We start from the raw sequence: 20,885 nt of genomic DNA on the forward strand, positions 1-20,885 counted from the left end.
TCCACACCCTTTGTCCCATTCCGGCTGGGAGAAGCGCGCACCTTCCCGAGAAGTTGACCGCTGGCTGCACGCAGCGCAGCCCGCCAATACCGCGGCCCCTCCGCGGATCCCGTAGGCACCCGAGTGCAGCCTGCGGTCACCTTTTTCATCCACGCCTCCCGGCAGCCTGGATCCCGGATCCCGGGCCTCCGCGGGCGCCCGCAGAACCAACCCGGCCGGGCAGCTCCGGCTGCGGCGAGGCCGCGACGCCGGGCTGGTGGTCGTATGTCAGATGCGGTCGCCGAGCACCGTTTCCTTCGCACGTCCTCTCAATGAACCGGTGTGCGGCTGACAGGGCTGAGGGCGCCGGTGCTGCCGCCGCTCGCCCTCCCACACCCGGGCACCGCGCTCTAAACAGTTCCGGCTACGGCGGCCGCCGGGGACCTGAAGTCAGCGCCGGAGCGGGGCGGGGCGGACGTCTTGCAAGAAGACGAGCACGTCCAGCTTTTCTGCGGGCGCGCCCAACCAGCTGTGTTGCCATTGGTCAGCAGCGGCTTCGTGCGCGTGCACACAGGGTCTACCGGGGAGGGCCCGCAACGTGGGGCGTGTTGTGACGGCAACCTCGCGCTCTTGCGGACCGTGCGTCTCTTCGGATTGGCGAACGGACAGCCAATAGGCTCAGCGTCCTGGCTGTGATTGGCTGTGGCTGTGTTGACGGATGCGTGAGAAGAAATCGCCGCCTCAGCGGGGCGTCTTGAAACGCGCGCGAACTCGGGTGGAGACAAGGCACTCAGAAGACAGGTGTAGCATATAATAGCATAGCCCACTGACACTTTTCCTTTTCGAAGCGCTAAAGAAATGTTTTTTAAAAATTCTATTGCTTACGCAAGTGGCGTTTGAAAATGAATACCCCAGTCCACGGGAGGTCCCCGCCTCTGGTTATCCCCTTCGCTCATTGACGTGGACCGTGCGACTGCGCCTGCTCTCCGGCGACACCCGCCGTTGGCTAACACTGGCTCAAGTGCGCACGGTCGCCCAGGGAACTCCGTAACTAGTCGCGAGGTTCTGCGGAGCACTGGCTTGCAGCTGTCTCCCGAAACGTCAACGCGCCACACTCGGGCGCGGCGTCCGGTACTCAGAACGTCCCAGAGAAGTTCTCGAGCCGCGTCCTCCCATCAGAGGAAATGCAGCTAAACTCCTCGAAGCGCCGACTGATGACCTCCGCAGTGGAGTGGGCAGGATGAACCCAAGGAGAAAATACCAGGAAGCTCGGCACAGCTTGCCCTGAGTAGCAAATAGTTCTGGTCCATCTATCAGCAGGCATCCCAAACTGTGGCCCTGGGGCGGGCCTAAGATTCGGAGTTGCGCCGAGTGGTACCGACTGTCTTCGGCTTTTTCCGCCGCCAGCCGCCAGTCGTTTCGGGAAGCATCGGAGGCGCATCGCTCTCCCCTCGACTGCTTCTCATTTCCTCGAGCGGCGTTGTCCCGGCAACACAGAGGTACAGGAAATCTGGCGAAGTTAGATTCCTATAGGTGAGATGAAGAGGGGTCTGGGGCTGGAGTAGGGAGTACAGCCAGGCTTCGGATGAGGTGGGTCCTCCAAGATCGGGCTGGGGGCCTAGACATGACCTTCCAGGACCCTCTTGATTCCTCTATGCTGGGTTCATGAGGGCTATCTCTTCCATGCACAATCCTGGGGCCCCATGCTGAACTTTCGATTTGCCATGTGGTTTCCTCTGGATGCAATTAGTGTGAAGTGACAAGAAAGCCAAAATCCTGCCCTTAGTCAACCTTCGAGTGGCTTATAAAGATACTATGAACTGACTTGAACCGCTTTGAACTGCACAGCTTTTCAGGAATGTCTACTTGATGCAGCCAGTGGCCTTATTCTGGCCTAGAGCGTGGTCACTGGTCACTCATTACCCTTGAAAACCTGCTTTAGAACCCATACTTCTGCTCCTGAGTGTCTCAGAGGAGTGACTTTTCTTTAAGCCTTGTTAGTATGACTCCTTGGCATAATGAGCCTAACAGATTCTTTCCAAAAAGTTGATGGAGGCGTTTACCTTTGACGATTATAAAAATGAGGATCAGTTGACTGGAAAATGTGAATTTTTCTTTTTCTTGTTTTATGTCCTAGATACTTGGGGTTTGTTTTAATAAGTACTTGTTCCTGAACTAAGGCCACTAACAGATTCTTGCTAAGTAGTTATTTTATTGTGAATATCTACCTCCTAAAGTTTAATAATGTTTTAATTATGTGGCTGATACTCATTTAAAAGCTTAAGTGATAGTGAAAGAGAGAGTGAATGATTAAAACATTGTATAAAATGGGCTTATCGAAACTGGGACATAATCCCTTTAAAAAAAATAAGATTTTTCTTTTCCTTTTTTTGAGACAAGGTCTCACCACGTACCCTTGGCTACCTGAAACTCACTACATATCATACTGCCCTCAAACACATAGGGATCCTCCTGTCTCTTCTTCTTGAGTGCTGGCATTAAAATCTTGTACCACTGTATTTGGCGTGTGTGTGTGTGTGTGTGTGTGTGTGTGTGTGTGTGTGTGTGTGTGTGTGTGTGCACATGCATGCAGATCCCAGAGGAACTGGAGTTATAGACAGTTGAAAGCTTCCTGATATGAGTGCTGGGACTTGAACTTGAGTTGTCTGGAAGAGCACTATGCTCTCTTGAGCACAGAACTGTCTTTCAAGACCATGTAACATTTCAAATTCAGCTTCTCAATGGTAGCTTTGTGGTTCTGACTGTCTAATAAGAGACAGGTTCTGACCTCTACCACCTGGACATCATAGCTAGACAGCATTCTTTTTAAAAATTTTATTTATTTTTATTTTATGTGTATTGGGGTTTTGCTTGCCTGTATGTCTGTGTGAGAGTGTCAGATCTTGGAGTTACAGGCAGTTGTAAGCTGCCATGTGGGTGCCTGGAATTGAACCTGGGTCCTTAGGAAGAGCAGTCAGTGCTCTTAACCCCCGAGCCATCTCTCCAGCCCTAGACAACATTCTTGAGCTTTATGGTTTTACTGAAACTGAATGCTGGTTTTCCCCTTTTCCTCCTGTACAGGTATTCTCTTATGGGCAGTTTGCTTTTATTTTGTTTCAAAATTTTCTTTGCAGGTATCTGTAGAAATTGAAACCATGCTTATTGTGTCTAGAATAAGAATTGCCAAGAATTAGTTGAAACCCTGGCTTCAGTGCTCACTTGCTTTCATTCTATTTTAATTATTTCTTTGATGGCAATGAATTTTCCCTCTTTCCTAGCACACTGTGGATCATTCTAAGTCAAATTCTTTGCTTCTAATTTTATATTCCTTCATAATAAAAATCTCTAACAAATGAACTTGCCAACATTAGTCTAAAGAACACTTAAGGTGCTAAGTGTTTCTGTAGATTTGCTTCCCTTTTGTAACTTTATATGTAGTTGCTCTTAGTGGTTTTTTTCTTTTCTGCAGGTTTCATCCCTGACCAGATCTGCATCATCATGGCACTGTATTTTGACCACCGAATCAAAGCCCCAGATGCATCCAGATCTCCCTCACATATCACCTGGCACCCCACCCACCCATTCCTGGCAGTAGCATCCATAAGCCCATCTTGTGGAAGCAGTGTAGACATCTACCTTGAACAAGTGAGTCATCAGAGCTACTTTGACTTCAGCAGCTTCGAGCTCTTGTGTTCTTTTCTTAAGGCATAGAGGCAAGGAGTCTTGATAACTCAGCTCTAGATTTCTCCTCATCTGTTCTTCCTAAAGGCCAAATTATGCCTGATCATCCAAGCCCTCCATATGGCAGTTCTTTTATCCCTGCCATATAGAGTCAGGAACATGCTTACGCCTGAATCCTGTGCTGTACATGCCTTCTTCAATTCTCCATGTTGGTCCTTTGAATTTTTTTATATTTATTTATTTTATGTATACGATTGTTTTGCCTGTCTGTGTGTATATGCACGACTTCAAGGTCAGAAGAAGGCACTGGATCCAATGGTACTGGAGTTATAGATGGTTATGAGCCATCATGTTGTTGCTGGGAACCAAACCCAGGTCTTTAGCAAGGTGAGTAAGTGCCCTAAACCACTGAGTCATCTCTCCAGCCCAATTTGACCTTTTCAAGCTGTACTAGTTTCCTATGGCTGCTATAACAAATTACCACAAACTAGGTGTCTTTAAAGAATATAAACTCCTTTTCTCGCAGCTACAGAGGCCAGAATACAGAAGATCTAGATCTTGCTGGCCAGCCAGCCTAGCTGGGGCAATTAGCCCCAGTTTCACATGAGAGACTCTGTCTCAAAATAAGGTGAGCTGACAAGATAACTGAGCAAGTAAAGGTGCTTGCTTCCAAGTCTGAAGACCTGAGTTCAGTCCTCAGGACCCACATTCTCCCAAGTTGTCCTCTGACCTTCACACACATCATGGCACACATGTGTATCCATGCATACACACAAAATAAGTAATTTTTGTTGTTGTTTTTTATGGTTTATTTATTATGTATACAGTGTTCTACCTGCATGTAACCCTGCAGGCCAGAAGAGGGCACCAGACCTCATTACAGATGGTTGTCAACCACCATATTGTTGCTGGGAATTGAGCTCAGGACCTCTGGAAGAGCAGGCAGTTCTCTTAACCACTTAGCCATATCTCTAGCCCCTATTATTGTTGTTTTTGAGACAAGATTTCTCTGTGTATCCCTGGCTGTTTTGGAACCCACTTGTAGACCAGGCTGACCTCGAACTCAGAGATCAGCCTGCCTCTGCCTCCTGAGTGCTGGAGTTAAAGACACGTGCCACCACTAACCAGCTTATTATTTAAAAGATAATTATTTTACAGAGATTTTATTCTTGTTTTGTGTGAGTATGTGAATGCACGTGTGTGCCCATAGTCTTGGATACTAGAGGACATCAAATGACTGGGGCTGGAGTTAGAGGTGATTGGGAACCATCTGACTTGGGTGCTGGAACTGATCAGGTCCTCTGGAAGTGCAGCAAGAACTCTTAACAGCTGAACCATCTCTTCAGCCCCCAGTAATTAATTAATAATAATAATAAGTAATTAGAAATAATGTGGAGAGTAACTGGGGAAGGTATCTATCCATCATCAGCTTCTAGTCTCCACACACGTATACATGCACATGTGCACCCAAGCACACATGGAAGACCATCCTCTTGTTAAATAGCTCTTCTGATCTTAAAGTAGCTGATGTGAATTGTGTGGGTTAGACAGTTTCTTGATATACCTGCCACTGTTTACCATGGGAGTTTTTTCTTCTTGTCTCACGTAGGGTGAGCCTGTGCCTGACACCCACATTGAGAGGTCCTTCCGGGTCACTTCACTGTGCTGGCACCCAACAAGACTTATCTTGGCTATTGGCTGGGAGACCGGAGAAGTGATAATGTTTAATAAGCAGGACAAGGAGCAGCACACAGTGCCCCTGCCACATACCACTGACATTGCCATCCTCAGTTGGAGTACCAGTGGGAGCTGCCTGGTATCTGGAGATAAGGTAAGAAGTACACAGTCTCCATCCCCACCATGCACATAGGGATGCATATGAAGGATTGCTAAAGACCAAGTTATTTGATGTGTGGTTTCTAAAGTCGATCTCTTCAGGCATGATTGCAGATATTTTTCTTCTCATTTTTTATTGATTGAGAATGTTAACCAGGCAGTGGTGGCACATGCCTTTAGTCCCAGCAAGCAGGAGGCAGAGGTAAGCAGGTCTCTGTGAATTTGAGGTCAGCCTGATCTACAAATCAAGTTTCAGAGAAACACTGTCTCCTGTCTCGGGGTTGGATGCAGGGATAAAAATGTCATACATACATATAATGTGTTTTGATCACGTCTATTCCACATTTTCTCCTTTCCAATTCTGTCCCTGTCCCAAGTACCCTAGTAACTCCCAATTTTATGTGTTCTTTTCTTTTTCTTTCTTTCTTTCTTTCTTTTTTTTTTTTAGAAAAGTAGTATTTGAAGCAAGACTTCAACTATTCATTCTAAGATCCCTTCATGTACCAAAAGTATGTCTATAATTTTCTAGGAAATTGAATTCATGGATTTAGATCCATGATTTTGCCATAGATCATACATTACATTTAGCTGTCATTCTCGTTGGTATTTTAGCCAAGACCAATTCTGTGGTCTTATATTATCCATCCTTCCCTTACTTCTTTGTCTTTCATAATGTTGACTTTTGAGTCAAGACTAGTAGCTTTCCAGAGTGCCCCTCAGTTTAAATGTTTGAATATAACCTTATGATTGCTTTCAAATTAAACATTTGGAACAAGACTTTCACATTGAAGGTTTTATTACTCAGTTTCTATCACTGTAGCAAATACTCAATATGAGCTTCTAACAAGGAAAGATTTATTTTAACTTGTGGTTTCAGGGATTCTAATCCATGACTGCTTGTCCATGTTGCTTTGGGCATGTCGTAACAAAGTACATCAAGGCAAGTGTGCATAATAGAAAACATCTCTTCTTGTCACGGCTACTGGGAAGCAAAGACAGACAAGGCCAACATCAAATATCCCTATCAAGGACACACCTTCCATTAATTTAATTCTTTCCAGTAGACACTACCTCCTAAAGGTTCTGGGACCTAGTATTCAGCATCTGACTAATACCTTTGGAGAATATAATGAGGGTATAGTCCTTACTCGCTTAATTTTTAAATATAGCTTAGTTTGCACACTCTGTTTTTTGCAGTTTTGGTAATTACAATGTATCTTGGAGATTTTTGATATTGGTAATTAGAGGTCTTCCTTGTTCTCTTGTATTTGGTTTTTTGTTATATGAATATAACTATTTAACTATCTGCTAAACATTTCAGTGGCTTCTAGTCTTTTGACAAACAGTCAAAGGTTACAGAAATGGACTGGTGAAGCCAGTGGGACCTAGGGCTTATTGCCATTGTAAGGCTTATTTTGTTTTGTTGTAGTGCTAGAGATTAAACCCAGGGTCTCATGTATGCTAGCAAGAGTTCTGCTATTAAGTCCTACCCCTTGCCCTATCCTTGTGGTTAGATAGATATTTGCCAAAACATGTTCTATGGATTTGAAGTAGCTCACAGTATTTGTGTTTCCCTACAGAAGGAATGCCTAGGAATAAGAACTTTGCTTTGAAAAATGGTATCTCTTGGGGCCTGAGGATGTAGTTTGATTGATAGAGGACTTACCCAGCATGCATGAAACCCTGGGTTTGATCACCAGCATCATATAAACTCAACATGATGGCACATGATGCAAGCACTCATGAGATGGAAGCAGGAGAATCAGAGTTGAAGGCCATCCTCAGCTACCTAGCAAGTTAAGGCTAGCGTAAGACATATGAGACTGTTTCAAAAAGCAAACAACAAAGCATTAGTATCTTAGCTGGAGGTCTAGTTTGGTGGTAGAGTGTTTGCCTAGCATGTGCAAGTTCCTGAGTTCAATACCCAGCAGTAGAAAAAGAAAGAAAGAAAATAAGAGGAGAAAAATAGTAAAAATAAAATAAAAGAAAGAGGGCAATTGAGATGGCTCAGCAGTAGGTAAGGGCATTTGCAGACAAGCCTAATGACCTGAGTTTGATCCTAGGACCCACAGGATAGAATGAGAGAATCAGCTCCCACAGTTGTCCTCTGACTTCCACACATGCAGTGTGGCTCACTCATCCCCCACTGTAAATAAACAAATAAATGTGATAATGAAAATCAGTTTCTTGAAAGATGAACTTGTAGCATCTCAGTGGTTCTGTAAAATCATTTCTCTAGATCTTGAAGGTGAGCATCATTTCCAGGGAGCATTTCTATTTCTTTTTTCCTTTACATCATTTGCCCATTTTTCTTTTTTATTTATTCTTCTCTCATACAATATCCAGACCACAGTTTTCCCTTCCTTCACTCCTCCTAGTCCTTTCACTCCATCTCCCCCAGATCCACTCCTCCTCTGTTTCCCTTCAGAAAGGAGCTGGCATCCCAGGGATATCCATTGAACACAGCATAATAAGATACAATAAGACTAAGAACAAACCCTCATATAAGGGCTAGGCAAGGCAATCCAGAAGAATGAAAGGGGTTCCAAAGGCAGCCAAAAGAGTTAGAGGCACTCCCATTCCCACTGTTAGTAGTTCTACAACAACACCAAGCCAACAGCTATAACATATTTGCAGAGGACCTAGCATAGATCCATGCAGGCGCCACAATTACTGTTTCAGTTTCTATGAGCCCTGTTTAGTTGATTCTTGTGGTGTCCTCGACTGCTCTGGCTCCTACAAATCTTCCTCCCAGTGTTTCGAGCAGTTCCTTCAAGCTCCAAGGGAACGAACCCATAGAAATCTCCAATTTGGGCTCTTTGTGCACCTAATGTTTCATTTGCCAGTTTTAAATTGAGTTCTTCCTTTTCTAATTTTTTAATTTAATTTTTTGTTTTTACATACCTCCCAAAGTTTCCCCTTCTTCCTCTCCTCACAGCCCCTCTCCTATCCACTCCTCCTCTATTTCTCTTCAGAAAAGGGCAGACTTCTCAGGGATACCAATTAGCCTTAGTATATCAAGTTGTAGTGAGACTAGGAACCTCCTCTTCAATTAAGACTGGACAAGGCAATCCACTAGGAGGAAAGGATCCCAAAAGCTGGCAACAGAGACAGAAACAAAGCTGGCAACAGAGTCAGAAACAGCCCCACTCCCACTGTTAGAAGAGTCCCACAAGAAGACCAAGTTACCCAACTGTAGCATATATAAAGAGGGCCTAGGTCACTCCCATGCAGGTTTCCTGATTGTAGTTCAGTCTCTGTGAACTACTCTTTCCTGTGGGTTTTCTTTTGGTGCCCTTGACTCTGCTGGCTCCTACAATCCTTCCTCTTGCTCAGGAATCCCAGAGATCTGCCTGATGTTTGGCTGTGGGTCGCTGCATCTGCTTCCATCAGTTGCTGGGTGAAGCCTCTCTGATGACAGTTGGGCTAGCTACCAATCTATGAGTATAGCAGAGTATCATTAATGAGCTTTCCACCTTTGTGTTATGAAATAGTCTGACAATCTCCTGTGAAATAGAATAATTCAGGATCATTACATTTCATTCTCATCTTGACAAAGTTAAGACACAGCTAACCAAACTGATTACTCAGGCATAAAATGAAGCCCAGGTGTGAACTAAGTCCCTTGAGTCAGAATATTTAAGAAATGTTAATCCTTCTTAGAAAGTTTACCATTGTGTTGGAACTAATTTAATTAGGAACTAAAGCAGGAAGATACATATAAAGAGTGAGCAAACATCCCTCACTGGGCTTGATCCTGGCAACTTCTCCACTTTTCCACAAGCACCCTTGTTGTGCTCACCAAGGGAAGCAACCAGCTGAAGCCAGAAAATATATACTTAATCTGGGGACAACAGGCTGTCCCATGCATTGGACAAGAGCCCAACATTTCAGGAAGACTTTTGTTTCCTTCTCTAAGTCTAGACTTCAGGAAGGACGCCAGGCCACTTCTCCACAGCACCTCGTGTGTACCAGTCAACAGCATCTGAGGAGGAAGCTAGCCCTACAAAGAAATACCTCCAGGGACCTCACTGAATGTCCACTAGAAATCCTGTTGCTCTAGAAGAGCCTAGAATGCCAACCATACAGGCCAGGCCATTTGTCTCTTCCCAGTATCTCTTTGCAGAGGCCAGTATGAGAGTTAAGAAGACCTACACCCCAACATGTGGCAAGCAAGTCTTTAGTTAAGCTTTTCCCAACATGTGGCAAGCAAGTCTTTAGTCAAGCTTTTCTGGAATGTGCTATTAGAGTACAGCATACCACTCAGACTCCCCACCAGTGCGCTAACTGTCCAGGCACCTTCATGGATGGACCTAGTTTTATATTACCTTCCAGCCAGTGTTCCTTTGTGATCATACTGTCTACAGCTACATTGTATGAAACAATGAAGGAATAAAAGAAGGTGAAGAGGTAGCCAGGGCCACCATCATGAATGGTAAGCCTTCAAGGAAGATGAAGACATGGAAAAGACACCCAGACTTGGAACCTGGAACTGTTCGATGTATCGCTAGCAGGAAGGTGGCACAAAGGAGGCAGATACATCTCCAAGTCACTTTCTGCTCATATTCCAGTTTAACAGGCATAAACCTGAGGTCAGGAAGCTCATTGCATCCAATCACTCTCTCCTCTGTCAGCCGGTAGAAGTTCAGCTCGTAATTGCAGCAGGCTCCTTTGCCCTCTGTCATGTGAATGAGGGTCATATGACTGTCTAAATGAGTAAAAGATATTGTTCCTGGGTATATTTCTAATAGAGCTACAGCCCAGAGCTAACTCATCAACTCTAAGTGTGTCATATAGTCCTTTAGTAAGGGAGATCAATGCCATATACAAGAACCCAACTGTTTTTTCAGCCTTTCTATAATAGAATGTTCCAAGTTAGCAGTTGATTATAAGAAACTGGAGTTTATGAATTGGGTGGTTGTGGCGCACGCCTTTAATCTGAGCAGTTGGGAGGCTGAGGCAGGTGGATCCCTGTGAGTTCAAGGCCAGCCTCATCTACAGAATGAGTTCCAGGACATGCTCCAAAGCAATACAGAGAAACCGTATCTCGAAAACCCAAAATAAAAAGAAACTGACTATTGTGTCCAGTAATTTCTTTCCTAAATCAGTAGCCCAGAAATACGAATATGTGTGAATGTTTAGGAAACTGTCTGAGCTGTCACCTGGGAGCTAATTAATTAAAATCAGAGATCTGAACATCTCATAAGTCATAGCATATGCAGCCCTGTGCCCACACCTGGGTGCCCTCACAGTGCTCAACTCTAGGAAAGTTTCATTTTCCTATCTTTTCATGTTGTGCTTTTCTCAGTGTACAACATTTTTAACTTTTTAAAAATTAATTTCTGCTGGGTGATAACACATGTCTTTAATCCCAGCACTTGGGAGGCAGAAGTAGGTGGATCTCTGTGAGTTCAAGGTCAGCTTGATCTACAGAGAGAGTTCCAGTACAACCAGGGTTACACAAAGAAACCCTATCTCAAAAAACAAGCAAAGAATTTCTAAACATGTTCCATGTCTTCATAAAGCTGGCAGAGTCAAGGAGTGTCAGTTTCATAATATATCCTCTTAATAACATGTGTGTGCTTATGTGTCCTCTTCATAACATGTGTGTGCTTATGTGTCCTCTTCATAACATGTGTGCTTATGTGTCCTCTTCATATCATGTGTGTGCCTATATATCCTCTTCATATCATGTGTGTGTTTATGCATATCACATGTGTGCTTATGTGTCCTCTTCATATCATGTGTGTGCTTATGTGTCCTCTTCATAACGTGTGTGCTTATGTGTCCTCTTCATATCATGTGTGTGCTTATGTGTCCTCTTCATAACGTGTGTGCTTATGTGTCCTCTTCATATCACGTGTGTGCTTATGTGTCCTCTTCATATCATGTGTGTGCTTATGCATATCACGTGTGTGCTTATGTGTCCTCTTCATAACATGTGTGTGCTTATGTGTCCTCTTCATAGCACGTGTGTGCTTATGTATCCTCTTCATAACATGTGTGTGCTTATGTGTCCTCTTCATAGCACGTGTGTGCTTATGTGTCCTCTTCATAACGTGTGTGCTTATGTGTCCTCTTCATATCATGTGTGTGCTTATGTGTCCTCTTCATAACATGTGTGTGCTTATGTGTCCTCTTCATAGCACGTGTGTGCTTATGTGTCCTCTTCATAGCATGTGTGTGCTTATGTGTCCTCTTCATAGCACGTGTGTGCTTATGTGTCCTCTTCATATCACATGTGTGCTTATGTGTCCTCTTCATATCATGTGTGTGCTTATGCATATCACGTGTGTGCTTATGTGTCCTCTTCATAACATGTGTGTGCTTATGTGTCCTCTTCATAGCACGTGTGTGCTTATGTGTCCTCTTCATAGCATGTGTGTGCTTATGTGTCCTCTTCATAGCACGTGTGTGCTTATGTGTCCTCTTCATAACATGTGTGTGCTTATGTTTCATGCTGTCTTAGAACTTACGTAATCTTTCTCAGAGGCCCAGATTTTTTTTTTTTGAAGTTCACTTGATTTGAAAATCCTTTTCCTGCTTAAAATAAAGGTGGTGCCATCCAGCAATGTGGAATATTGATGATTGAAGTGAGGACAGCAAAGAGAGTTCACAGGTGCTGTAATGTCTACTGGCCTTGAGTGGAGAAACAGCCCTTGAGGAATGCTTGGGTATCAGGGTGAAAAGATTCAGATTGAAACATGGTCTTTTCCAAAGCTTGACTCATATTCTCCAGTCCAGCCAGTTGTGATGGAGTCACGTTTAGACTTCTCTAGCACTAACCTATGTAATTGATCTGAGCTTTTGATGACTTCCAGATTGAACACATGAGTTCAGCAACAGAGTAAACAGCATTTAGATTATAACCAAAGCAGGAAATAAATACCTAAGAGTCATTGTTGATATAAACACATGTTTATTAGTAAACAAATGATAGAAAGGAGACAAATCTCTTATGCTGAAGAATACCAAATGATTTCTGTAGATACGTCAGCCTTAGCTCCCACCCCTTAAATGAGAAGTGCATACTGCATCCTTCTTTCTCAGGAGTATAGCATAGAAAGGGAGGGAAAAGTCACTTTACAACAGGTAAAAGCTACCTCTACAAGGGGTGATGGTCAACATCTGCTTTTCTGGTCCTGCCCTAACAAACATATAATCCCATCCAGCTATGGGGAAAATGTCAGATAAATCCCAGAGGTGCAGCACCCTATACTGTACCTGAGCAGGACCTTAATGCTAAGCAAATGGAACACTGAAGAAATCATGGTCCACAGGAGCCTAAGAAGACATGACAGCTAATGTCATGTGGAGTCCTAGGCAGGCTCCTTGGACAGAAAAGGGATAGAAAGGGAAACTGAAGAACTCTGAATGAAGTACTGTGGACTTGGTGGTGATATAAATATTAGCTCATTAATTCCAGTCAAGTGCTTCTTTTTTTTTTCCTGTGGGAGCACTAGAGACTGAATCCAAGGCTTGTGTGTACTAAGAAAACACTCTACTGCCAAGCTGTATCCCAAGCCCTAGCTCATCAACTGCTAGAAGTGCACCTTTCAGTATAGTAGTAGGGGAAACTGGAGTCATACATAGGAACTCTGTGCTGTCTATATAATCTTCCTGTGAATCAGAATCTCTTCTAAAGTTAGCAGCACCTTCTGAGCACATGACAGCTGCTCTCTAGGAGTGAGGAAGAGGAGAGGGCACAGGGAAGAGTTGTGGTTCTATATACTTTTGAATAGTTTGGCATTTCCATGGTGCACATGTAGTACAGTAATGTTTTTGAACAAGGAATCGCCAGTGTTGTGTTATTCTAGTTATTGGTTCACCTCCAACCAGTGTTCCTTACACATATTGTTGACCTCCTGCAGCTTGGGGTCCTGCTCTTGTGGAGACTGGACCAGCGGGGCCGAGTACAAGGGACACCGCTCCTGAAACACGAATATGGGAAACCACTCACCCATTGCATCTTCCGCCTCCCTCCTCCTGGAGAGTAAGCAGGAAGCCCCACGAGGTCTGGCTTATCCCACCCTTCATCCTGGGGGTGGGGTGTATGGCTCCTGACCCAGGTGGACCCAGTCCCAAGTCTTCTAGAAATCTTGACTACTGTATCCTTTACTCTCAGGGATCTAGTTCAATTGGCAAAGGCAGCTGTAAGTGGTGATGAAAAAGCCCTGGACATGTTTAACTGGAGAAAGAGCAGCTTTGGAAGTTTCCTGAAGACGGGGTCTCAAGAGGGGCTGTCTTTCTTTGTCAGTCTGATGGATGGTGAGCAACTTGGGATGTAATTGTAGGTTTCATCCAAAGAGATTTTAGGCTGACAGCAGTGCTTCTGTGTGAAATGAAGACAGACCTCGGTGAATATCTCTGCACGCTGGGCTCCTTGAATGTTCTCCTGATTAGATGGTGCTGTGCTTGTTCTAGCAGAGATGAGAACAGACCATCTTAATTTGTTTTGAAGGGTTTTCCTCAAGAAGTTTTGTTTTTTGGGGGGGTTTTGTTGTTGTTTTTATTTGCTTTGTTTTGCAATAGGTCTCACTATGTAACCTAGGCTTGCCTCCAATTTATGATCTTTCTGCTACCACAATCTCCTAAATATTGGGACTATAGGCATATACCACTGTCCATGCCCTGCTCAGAAAGAAGTTTTTAAGATTTTTATCTGGTTGATTGGTTTATTAATTTTTCTCATTGATAATGTTTTGGTTTGGGGATTTGTTTTTTGTTTGTTTGTTTGTTTTGTTTTGTTTTTGAAACAGGGTCTTTACTATGTACCCCTGGCAGACCGAGAACATGCTGTGTAGACCAGTCTGGTCACCTGCTTCTGCCTCCCAAGTGCTGGGTTTAAAGGTGTGTGCCTCCACACCTGCCCTCACAGAGCTTTTTTTTCCCCTTTTTTCTTTTTGGTTTTTTGAGGCAGGGTTTCTCTGTGTAGTCTTGGCTGTCCTGGAACTCACTCTGTAGACCAGGATGGTCTCAGACTCACAGAGATCTGCCTGCTTCTGCCTCCCGAGTGCTGGACACTCTGCCGCCGCCACTGTTGTCACCACCACTACCACCACCACCCAACCTCGTGAAGCTTTTTTTTTTTTTTTTTTTTTTTTGGTTTTTCGAGACAGGGTTTCTCTGTGGCTTTTGGAGGCTGTCCTGGAACTCGCTTGGTAGTCCAGGCTGGTCTCGAACTCACAGAGATCCTCCTGCCTCTGCCTCCCGAGTGCTGGGATTAAAGGCATGCGCCACCAACGCCCAGCTCTCCTGAAGCTTTTAATCAACAACTCAGCACTGACTGCTTAACAGCAGAGATGGTTTTGGAAGGTTCTTTTCGGGTTCGTGTTCCCCTGTTATTCAGCATGCATAATTATCAAGTACTTGATGTATCCAGATGTGTTCTTGAGAATGAAGCATAACAATGACAGTTTGCCCTTGTAGCCTGTAGCTAGCCCTCACAGAGGCTGCTATTAAGCACCATCTGCTCATTGTATTTTTACCTATTTTTGCAATTTTGTTTCTGTTTTTGTTTTTGCCTAGTCTGAGCATAAACTCTTGGATCCCTCCTGCCTTAAACTTCCTGAGTGCTGAAATTATAGCTATACCAGCTGTTGATTTTAATATCACTTGTTCTCAGTATAAACAGGAGACACACTTCCCAGCCAGGGCTGAAACAAGTACACCTTGAAGCTAATGAGAAAGAGTGACAGTCAGGTGTGGTACCTTTCCCAGGAAATGAGAACCATAGGAGGTGGCTGGGTTTGAGAAGGGAGGCTGCTGATGTTGTAATAAGTCATGGGGTTCATAATTTCTGAATAGGAAAAACCTTTCATTTTAGAAGATAAAGAGAGTCAGTGGAGAGGGACAATTGAGGAAGTCCCACAGGGAATATCCAACTGGGTGCATCACCATGGGGCAGGGAGAGGGTATTGGGATGAGAACTGAGATGGAATTAATGATGCTGGTACCTTGGAAGTGCTATGGAAGATCTAGACATAAGCTCTGCCTACCCCCCAGGATGTGGGTTTTAGGGTGCAAGATCATGTATGTGCTTTAATTTCCCTCTCTGGAAGATGGGGATTATATTAGTGTCTGCTGTCTTATTGTCTAATGACCCTACTCCATAACTTCTTATTAAATATTATTAAAATTAACTTAGAATGTGAACTTTCTATTTAATGAGAACTCAAGTTATCCATGGAGAATAAGATGAGACCAGAGGACAAAAAGGTCTCATATGGAGGCCCTTGAAGACCTTCAGAATTGAGCCAGAGAATCCTGGGAACTCACCCACCCTCAGTCACCTAAGAAGAAACAAAGGAGTCAGACCAGATGGTGCTGACCAGTGTTGAAGTGGTTGTTCAGGGCAGGGCAGGACGAGGAGGAGTCTAGGTGGGGAGGCATGTACCCTAGCCAGGCTGTGCACCCCAGCAACCTCTCACAAAGGGAGAACTGTGGCCTGGTTAAGCTGGATAGAGAGAGATGGAGGGGGTCTCACAGTGGAGTGGGAGCAGGGGGACTGAAGGCTGCTGGGGGAGTGAAAGTGGGTGCCAGAGTGGGATGGTTAGAACTACCCACTGCTGGAGAGGAGAAAGAGGAGACTGGAGGAGCTGGGGAGGCGGAGAATCCACAGAGTCAGCTATACTAGCAGGAAATACAGGGATCTGTCAGAGATGGTAGCCTAAGAAACATTGTAGCAAATGTCTTAAGTTCTTAGAAAGATGATGGGCCTATTGTGAGAGCATCCTTAAGCAGATAGAAACTGTTGCTCATGGGTACCATTGAAAGACAGATGAGCCAGGAGCCACCTCTTTCCGCAGGGACAGTGCACTATGTGGATGAAAAGGGCAAGACTGCCCAGGTGGCATCCACAGATAGCTCCATCCAGATGCTGTTCTACATTGAGAAGAGAGAAGCACTGGTTGTGGTTACACAGAACCTCCTCTTGTCTCTCTATGTGGTGACTCCTGAGGGGGAAGCTGAAGAAGTAATGAAGGTAGGTGAAAGAGCAAGATGCTGAACCAGCAGGGCTACTGGCTTATTCGAAAGATTCTTGCCTGTCTTGACTGTCTTTCTCTCTTGGTTAGCAAGGCTGAAGGCTGTCACTTGCTGAAAGAGCAGCTAGCCTCGCTATTCAGTGTCACTTCTTACTCTAGGCTATCAGTGTAAGTGAGGAAAGTGAAAGCTGTTCCAGTGTCTCTGAACAGGCCTGGGTAAGGGCATCTCTCCAGTCCCACCCCTTAAAAAGAGGCCAGCTTTCCATTTCCACTATTTGCCCTGTGTTGTGGCCCCTCGGTGAGTCTCAGTGATGCCACTGAAGACCAGATGTCAGGCTAACACATTTTCATCAGGCATCTTGGCAAGAGCCTTGTGCTGCTTTTAAGTTGCTTTTTTCCACATATAGGTAAAGTTGAGTGGGAAAACCGGCCGCCGGGCAGATATCACTTTGATAGAGGGCAGCCTTCTTGTCACAGCCGTCGGGGAACCAGTGCTCAGGTGAGAGCTTGTCTTCCCATGCAGATCCTTGGAAAATCCTGTCTGGAACGGACTCTTTTGTATACACATGGATAATGCACATTGTTATGAATTTTTGCATATTAGACAGCTCTATGAAGCTAAGCAATGGCAGTCCAAGAGTCCTCATCTACTCAATCTGACCTTCCTGCTTTCCCCCATGCCTTCAGGAGCATGACTAGATCACATCTGCCCTTAGAATCACTTTGCCTGGTTTGGGGGAAACTTGTTTTTGATACAGGGTCTTTATGCTACTGTTTATGCTAGTGTCTGGCTCCTAGGCTCAAGCACAGCTCCTGCCTCGTCCTCTGAAGTAACTAGGACTATAGGTGTATACTCCAAACCTAGTTCTGCATAGTTTCTTAAGATTGGCATAAATAGAAACAGGCATTCTGGTATCTTTTTGGCCACTCATAATGTTTAACATAATGTTCACTGTTACTGTGTGTAGCTGGGATTCCTATGTTCTCTTCTTCTTCTAATGCCACATAAAACTACCCTTTAATAATCACCCTTTTTAATCACGAACAGTATAATATCAGGTTTCTTTTTTGTATTAGGAGTCTGTAGAGCACGGCTCAGAGTTTTCTTCCCAGGCAGTCCTCAGGTCAGAGGAGGGCACTAGTATAACCCTTCCCATGACTTTTCTCTTTCTATTGCAGATTCTGGGACTTAGAACGAGGAGAGAATTACATATTGAGTCCACAAGAGAAGTTTGGCTTTGAAAAGGGAGAGAATATAAACTGTGTCTGTTTCTGTAAAACCAAAGGTGAGATTTCTTGACCTGACATGAGAAGAACAGAAACAACTTCAATCATCGTGTTAAGAAAAAAATAAGTTATAGTGAGATTTAGAGCTTATTCAAAAAATGGAAGTGGGGTACGGTGGCACACACCTTTAATTCCAGCACTCAGAAGGCAAAGCAGGTGGATATCTTTGAGTTCAAGGTCTATATTGTGGGTTCCAGGCCAGCAAAGACTACATAGTCATAGGGAGGTACTTTTTTTATTTATGTATATGAGTCAGACCCCATGATAGACTGTTGTGAGCCACATGTGGTTGCTGGACTTGAACTCAGGACCTCTGGAAGAACAGCCAGTGCTCTTATCCGCTGAGCCATCTCTCCAGCCTGTGAGATACTGGATTTGGGGTGTTTTTCCCCCCTCAAAACCTAAAATCTATTTTCAAATTTGTTTCTAAGGTGAGCTTTTTTTTTTTCGTTTTTCGAGACAGGGTTTCTCTGTATTGTTTTGGAGGCCGTTCTGGAACTCGCTCTGTAGTCCAGGCTGGCCTCGAATTCACAGAGATCCACCTGCCTCTGCCTCCTGAGTGCTGGGATTAGAGGCGTGCACCACCAATGCCCGGCAAGGTGAGCTTTTTTAAAAATTTATTTTACATACCAACCACAGTTCCCCTTCCTGTCCCTCCCCCCACCTCCCCTTAACCCTCCCTCATCCACTCCTCAGAAAGGGTAAGGCCTCCCATGGGCAGTCAACAAAGCCTGGTACATTCAGTTGATGCATGTCCAAGGCCCACCTCCACCTTGTTTGTGGGACCCCTGGCAGTGAGGTACTGTTTTTAAAAAAGAAAGATAAGTAAGTTGTTATTATCAGTTGGTCAAAGATGAACAAGTAACAACGAAACCTTCTTATTTTACATAATGTTCAAAAGGTTTGACCAAAAGAGTGATGCTGATGTTATATACTTGAGGCCTGCCTGTACTTCTCATGGTATGGGTAGTGTTTGTGCACTGGGGAAAGTATGCAAATGCATGAGTGCAAATACCAAGGACAGAAAGCTAGGAGAGGAACGTTACTGAGTTAGCCCTGCTGAGTGCTTGGCAGTAGTGGAGCATTGGGGAAGCAGCCTGAGTAAGGCAGACTGGAAGCAGAAAACAGCATCCACCAGCAGCTTTTAAATCTTTCTCAACAAGCAACATGTGCTTTGCTTTTTCCTGTAGGTCTTCTGGCAGCTGGGACCAATAAAGGGCGAGTAGCCTTATGGAAAAAAGTGCCAAACTTCCCAAGTGGCAGGGGGGTTGAGGGCAAGGACATGTGGGCCCTTCAAACACCTACTGAGCTTGAAGGAAACATCACACAAATAAAGGTACAGTAATCAGCTCTGTATCACATTTGGTGCACTCATTGTCTGCTGTACCAAATGGAGAACATAATTAACTTGGAACCTTTTTTTTAAATCAGTTATTCAATAATACTAACAAGAAATTATATAGATATGTAAGCCCAATCCTTAGGAACCTGAGGCATGAGACCAGCTTGGGTTAAATGGGGGTGGCAGCACACACCTTTAATCTCAGCACTCAGGAGGCAGAAGCAGGTGGATCTCTTAGTTCAGGGCCAGCCTGGGTCTACAGAGTGAGTTGCAGGACATCCAGGGCTACACAGAGAAACCCTGTCTTGGGGGAGTGGGGAAGGAAAATACTTAAGTCAGGTATGGTGGTTCATGCCTATAGCCCCAGTTACTTAGAAGGTTGAGGCAGGATCGTCATTGAATTCACAAGTTTGAGGAAAGCCTGTGTTTAAGAAACAAGAAGGTGCACACCTTTAATCCCAGCACTCAGGAGGCAGAGGCAGAGGCAGGTCTTTGAGTTCCAGGACAGCCAGGTCTACACACAGAAACCCTGTCTTGAATGACAAAGACAAAAACAAAAATCCACTCTTTGTGTCTTTGTTCCCTGACATCCTGGTTCTCCCATGTCACAGCAGGTTTCAGTGCTCCCTCTTTATGGCTGACTTCCCCATTGCACGGGTAGACCACAGCTTTCTGCTTCTGATTTGGAGCAGTTATGAATGATACTGCTGTCAACATGTGTTCAGGGTTTTATATAGACATAGGGTTCATTTCTTGGGAGCATTTTGTCTTTATTTGTCACTTGTTGACACTCTCTGATGAGACAGAATCATCATACCTTGTAGTACTGCAATAGGATGCTTATGTTCGTGACTATATTTATTACAGCTTCTTTGAAGTCCAGCATCATCTGGATCCTTTCACAGAGCTACTTCTGATAATATTTTTTGGCCATATTCTGATCTTCTACATGGCTCTTAATTATTTGTGAAAACTGAGCATTTCAGATTGACTTGAAGTTGGAAACTAACATTTCTTTCTCACCAGCAGAAGAAATCTAGATAATTTAATGATAAAAATTGTCTATAAATTCACATAAAATAATAAATATGGATATGTTGTAATCAGAATGGCAAATTCCTAGCAGATGCCCTGCAGTTAGAGCAGACTCTAGGTAGAACAACCACACAGGTGTCTGCCTGCCAGTTCACAGCTCATGTCTAGCAGTATTTTAGAATGTTTCTATAAAGTACATATTTTACCTCTTTAAAGGTTTTTAAGTTGTTTTTTAAAATAACAAGAAGTGGCTTGTGGGCTCTCCTAGGAAGCATGTATATACTTCCTGACTGTATCTCTCACGTTTTGTTTATGGATGCGATTCTCCCCACCTGGTACTGAAGTGGGGCTCCAGGAAGAACCTTCTGGCAGTGAGCAGTGTCGACTCTGTGTCCATCCTCAGTGAGCAAGCCATGTCATCGCACTTCCACCAGCAAGTAGCTGCTGTGCAAATCTCCCCAAGCTTAGTCAATGTGTCTTTCCTGTCCACGGGGAGCACACATAGCCTGCGTACTGATATGCACATCAGTGGAGTCTTTGCCACCAAGGTGACTGACTACCAAGGGTGGTCTGTGGGTGTTAGAAGAGGATCTTCAATGTAACCAAAAGATCTGACTGCTAGGTCATTAGGGTAATTCAGAACAGCAAGGGGACTTGGTGACAGCTTAATCCATCCTGAGTGTCCATGTATATCATATTTATTTTAAAAAATACTAAACACCCACAGGCATTTTATTTGT

General features: G+C 44.3%; 2 protein-coding genes across 5 annotated transcripts in view; one reads left to right on the plus strand and one right to left on the minus strand.

The window, feature by feature from the left end:
- Positions 1 to 432, minus strand: part of Cramp1 (cramped chromatin regulator homolog 1) — a 61,597-nt gene extending 61,165 nt beyond the window's left edge. The window contains exon 1 of one of the 3 annotated variants that reach the window (XM_013121744.3): positions 141 to 432. The gene's annotated coding sequence lies outside the window, so the exon portion shown is untranslated. Of the gene's footprint in view, positions 1 to 41 lie in introns of all 3 variants that reach the window. The other 2 variants (XM_013121743.3, XM_013121742.3) reach the window with 2 other exon arrangements.
- Positions 433 to 751: 319 nt separating this feature from the next.
- Ift140 (intraflagellar transport 140) overlaps positions 752 to 20,885 on the plus strand; it is an 80,079-nt gene continuing 59,945 nt past the window's right edge. The window contains exons 1-10 of one of the 2 annotated variants that reach the window (XM_040748307.1): positions 752 to 1,512; positions 3,449 to 3,624; positions 5,270 to 5,491; positions 13,368 to 13,489; positions 13,622 to 13,764; positions 16,305 to 16,480; positions 16,889 to 16,980; positions 17,661 to 17,767; positions 18,959 to 19,104; positions 20,490 to 20,693. In XM_040748307.1, the coding sequence (XP_040604241.1) occupies positions 3,478 to 3,624; positions 5,270 to 5,491; positions 13,368 to 13,489; positions 13,622 to 13,764; positions 16,305 to 16,480; positions 16,889 to 16,980; positions 17,661 to 17,767; positions 18,959 to 19,104; positions 20,490 to 20,693 (1,359 nt within the window). In that variant the 5' untranslated portion in view covers positions 752 to 1,512; positions 3,449 to 3,477. The remainder of the gene's footprint in view (positions 1,513 to 3,448; positions 3,625 to 5,269; positions 5,492 to 13,367; positions 13,490 to 13,621; positions 13,765 to 16,304; positions 16,481 to 16,888; positions 16,981 to 17,660; positions 17,768 to 18,958; positions 19,105 to 20,489; positions 20,694 to 20,885) is intronic. The other variant, XM_040748305.1, reaches the window with a different exon arrangement.

This window comes from Mesocricetus auratus, unplaced genomic scaffold (genome assembly GCF_017639785.1).
Source record: "Mesocricetus auratus isolate SY011 unplaced genomic scaffold, BCM_Maur_2.0 Super-Scaffold_100007, whole genome shotgun sequence".
In the NCBI taxonomy this organism is placed as follows: Eukaryota; Metazoa; Chordata; class Mammalia; order Rodentia; family Cricetidae; genus Mesocricetus; species Mesocricetus auratus.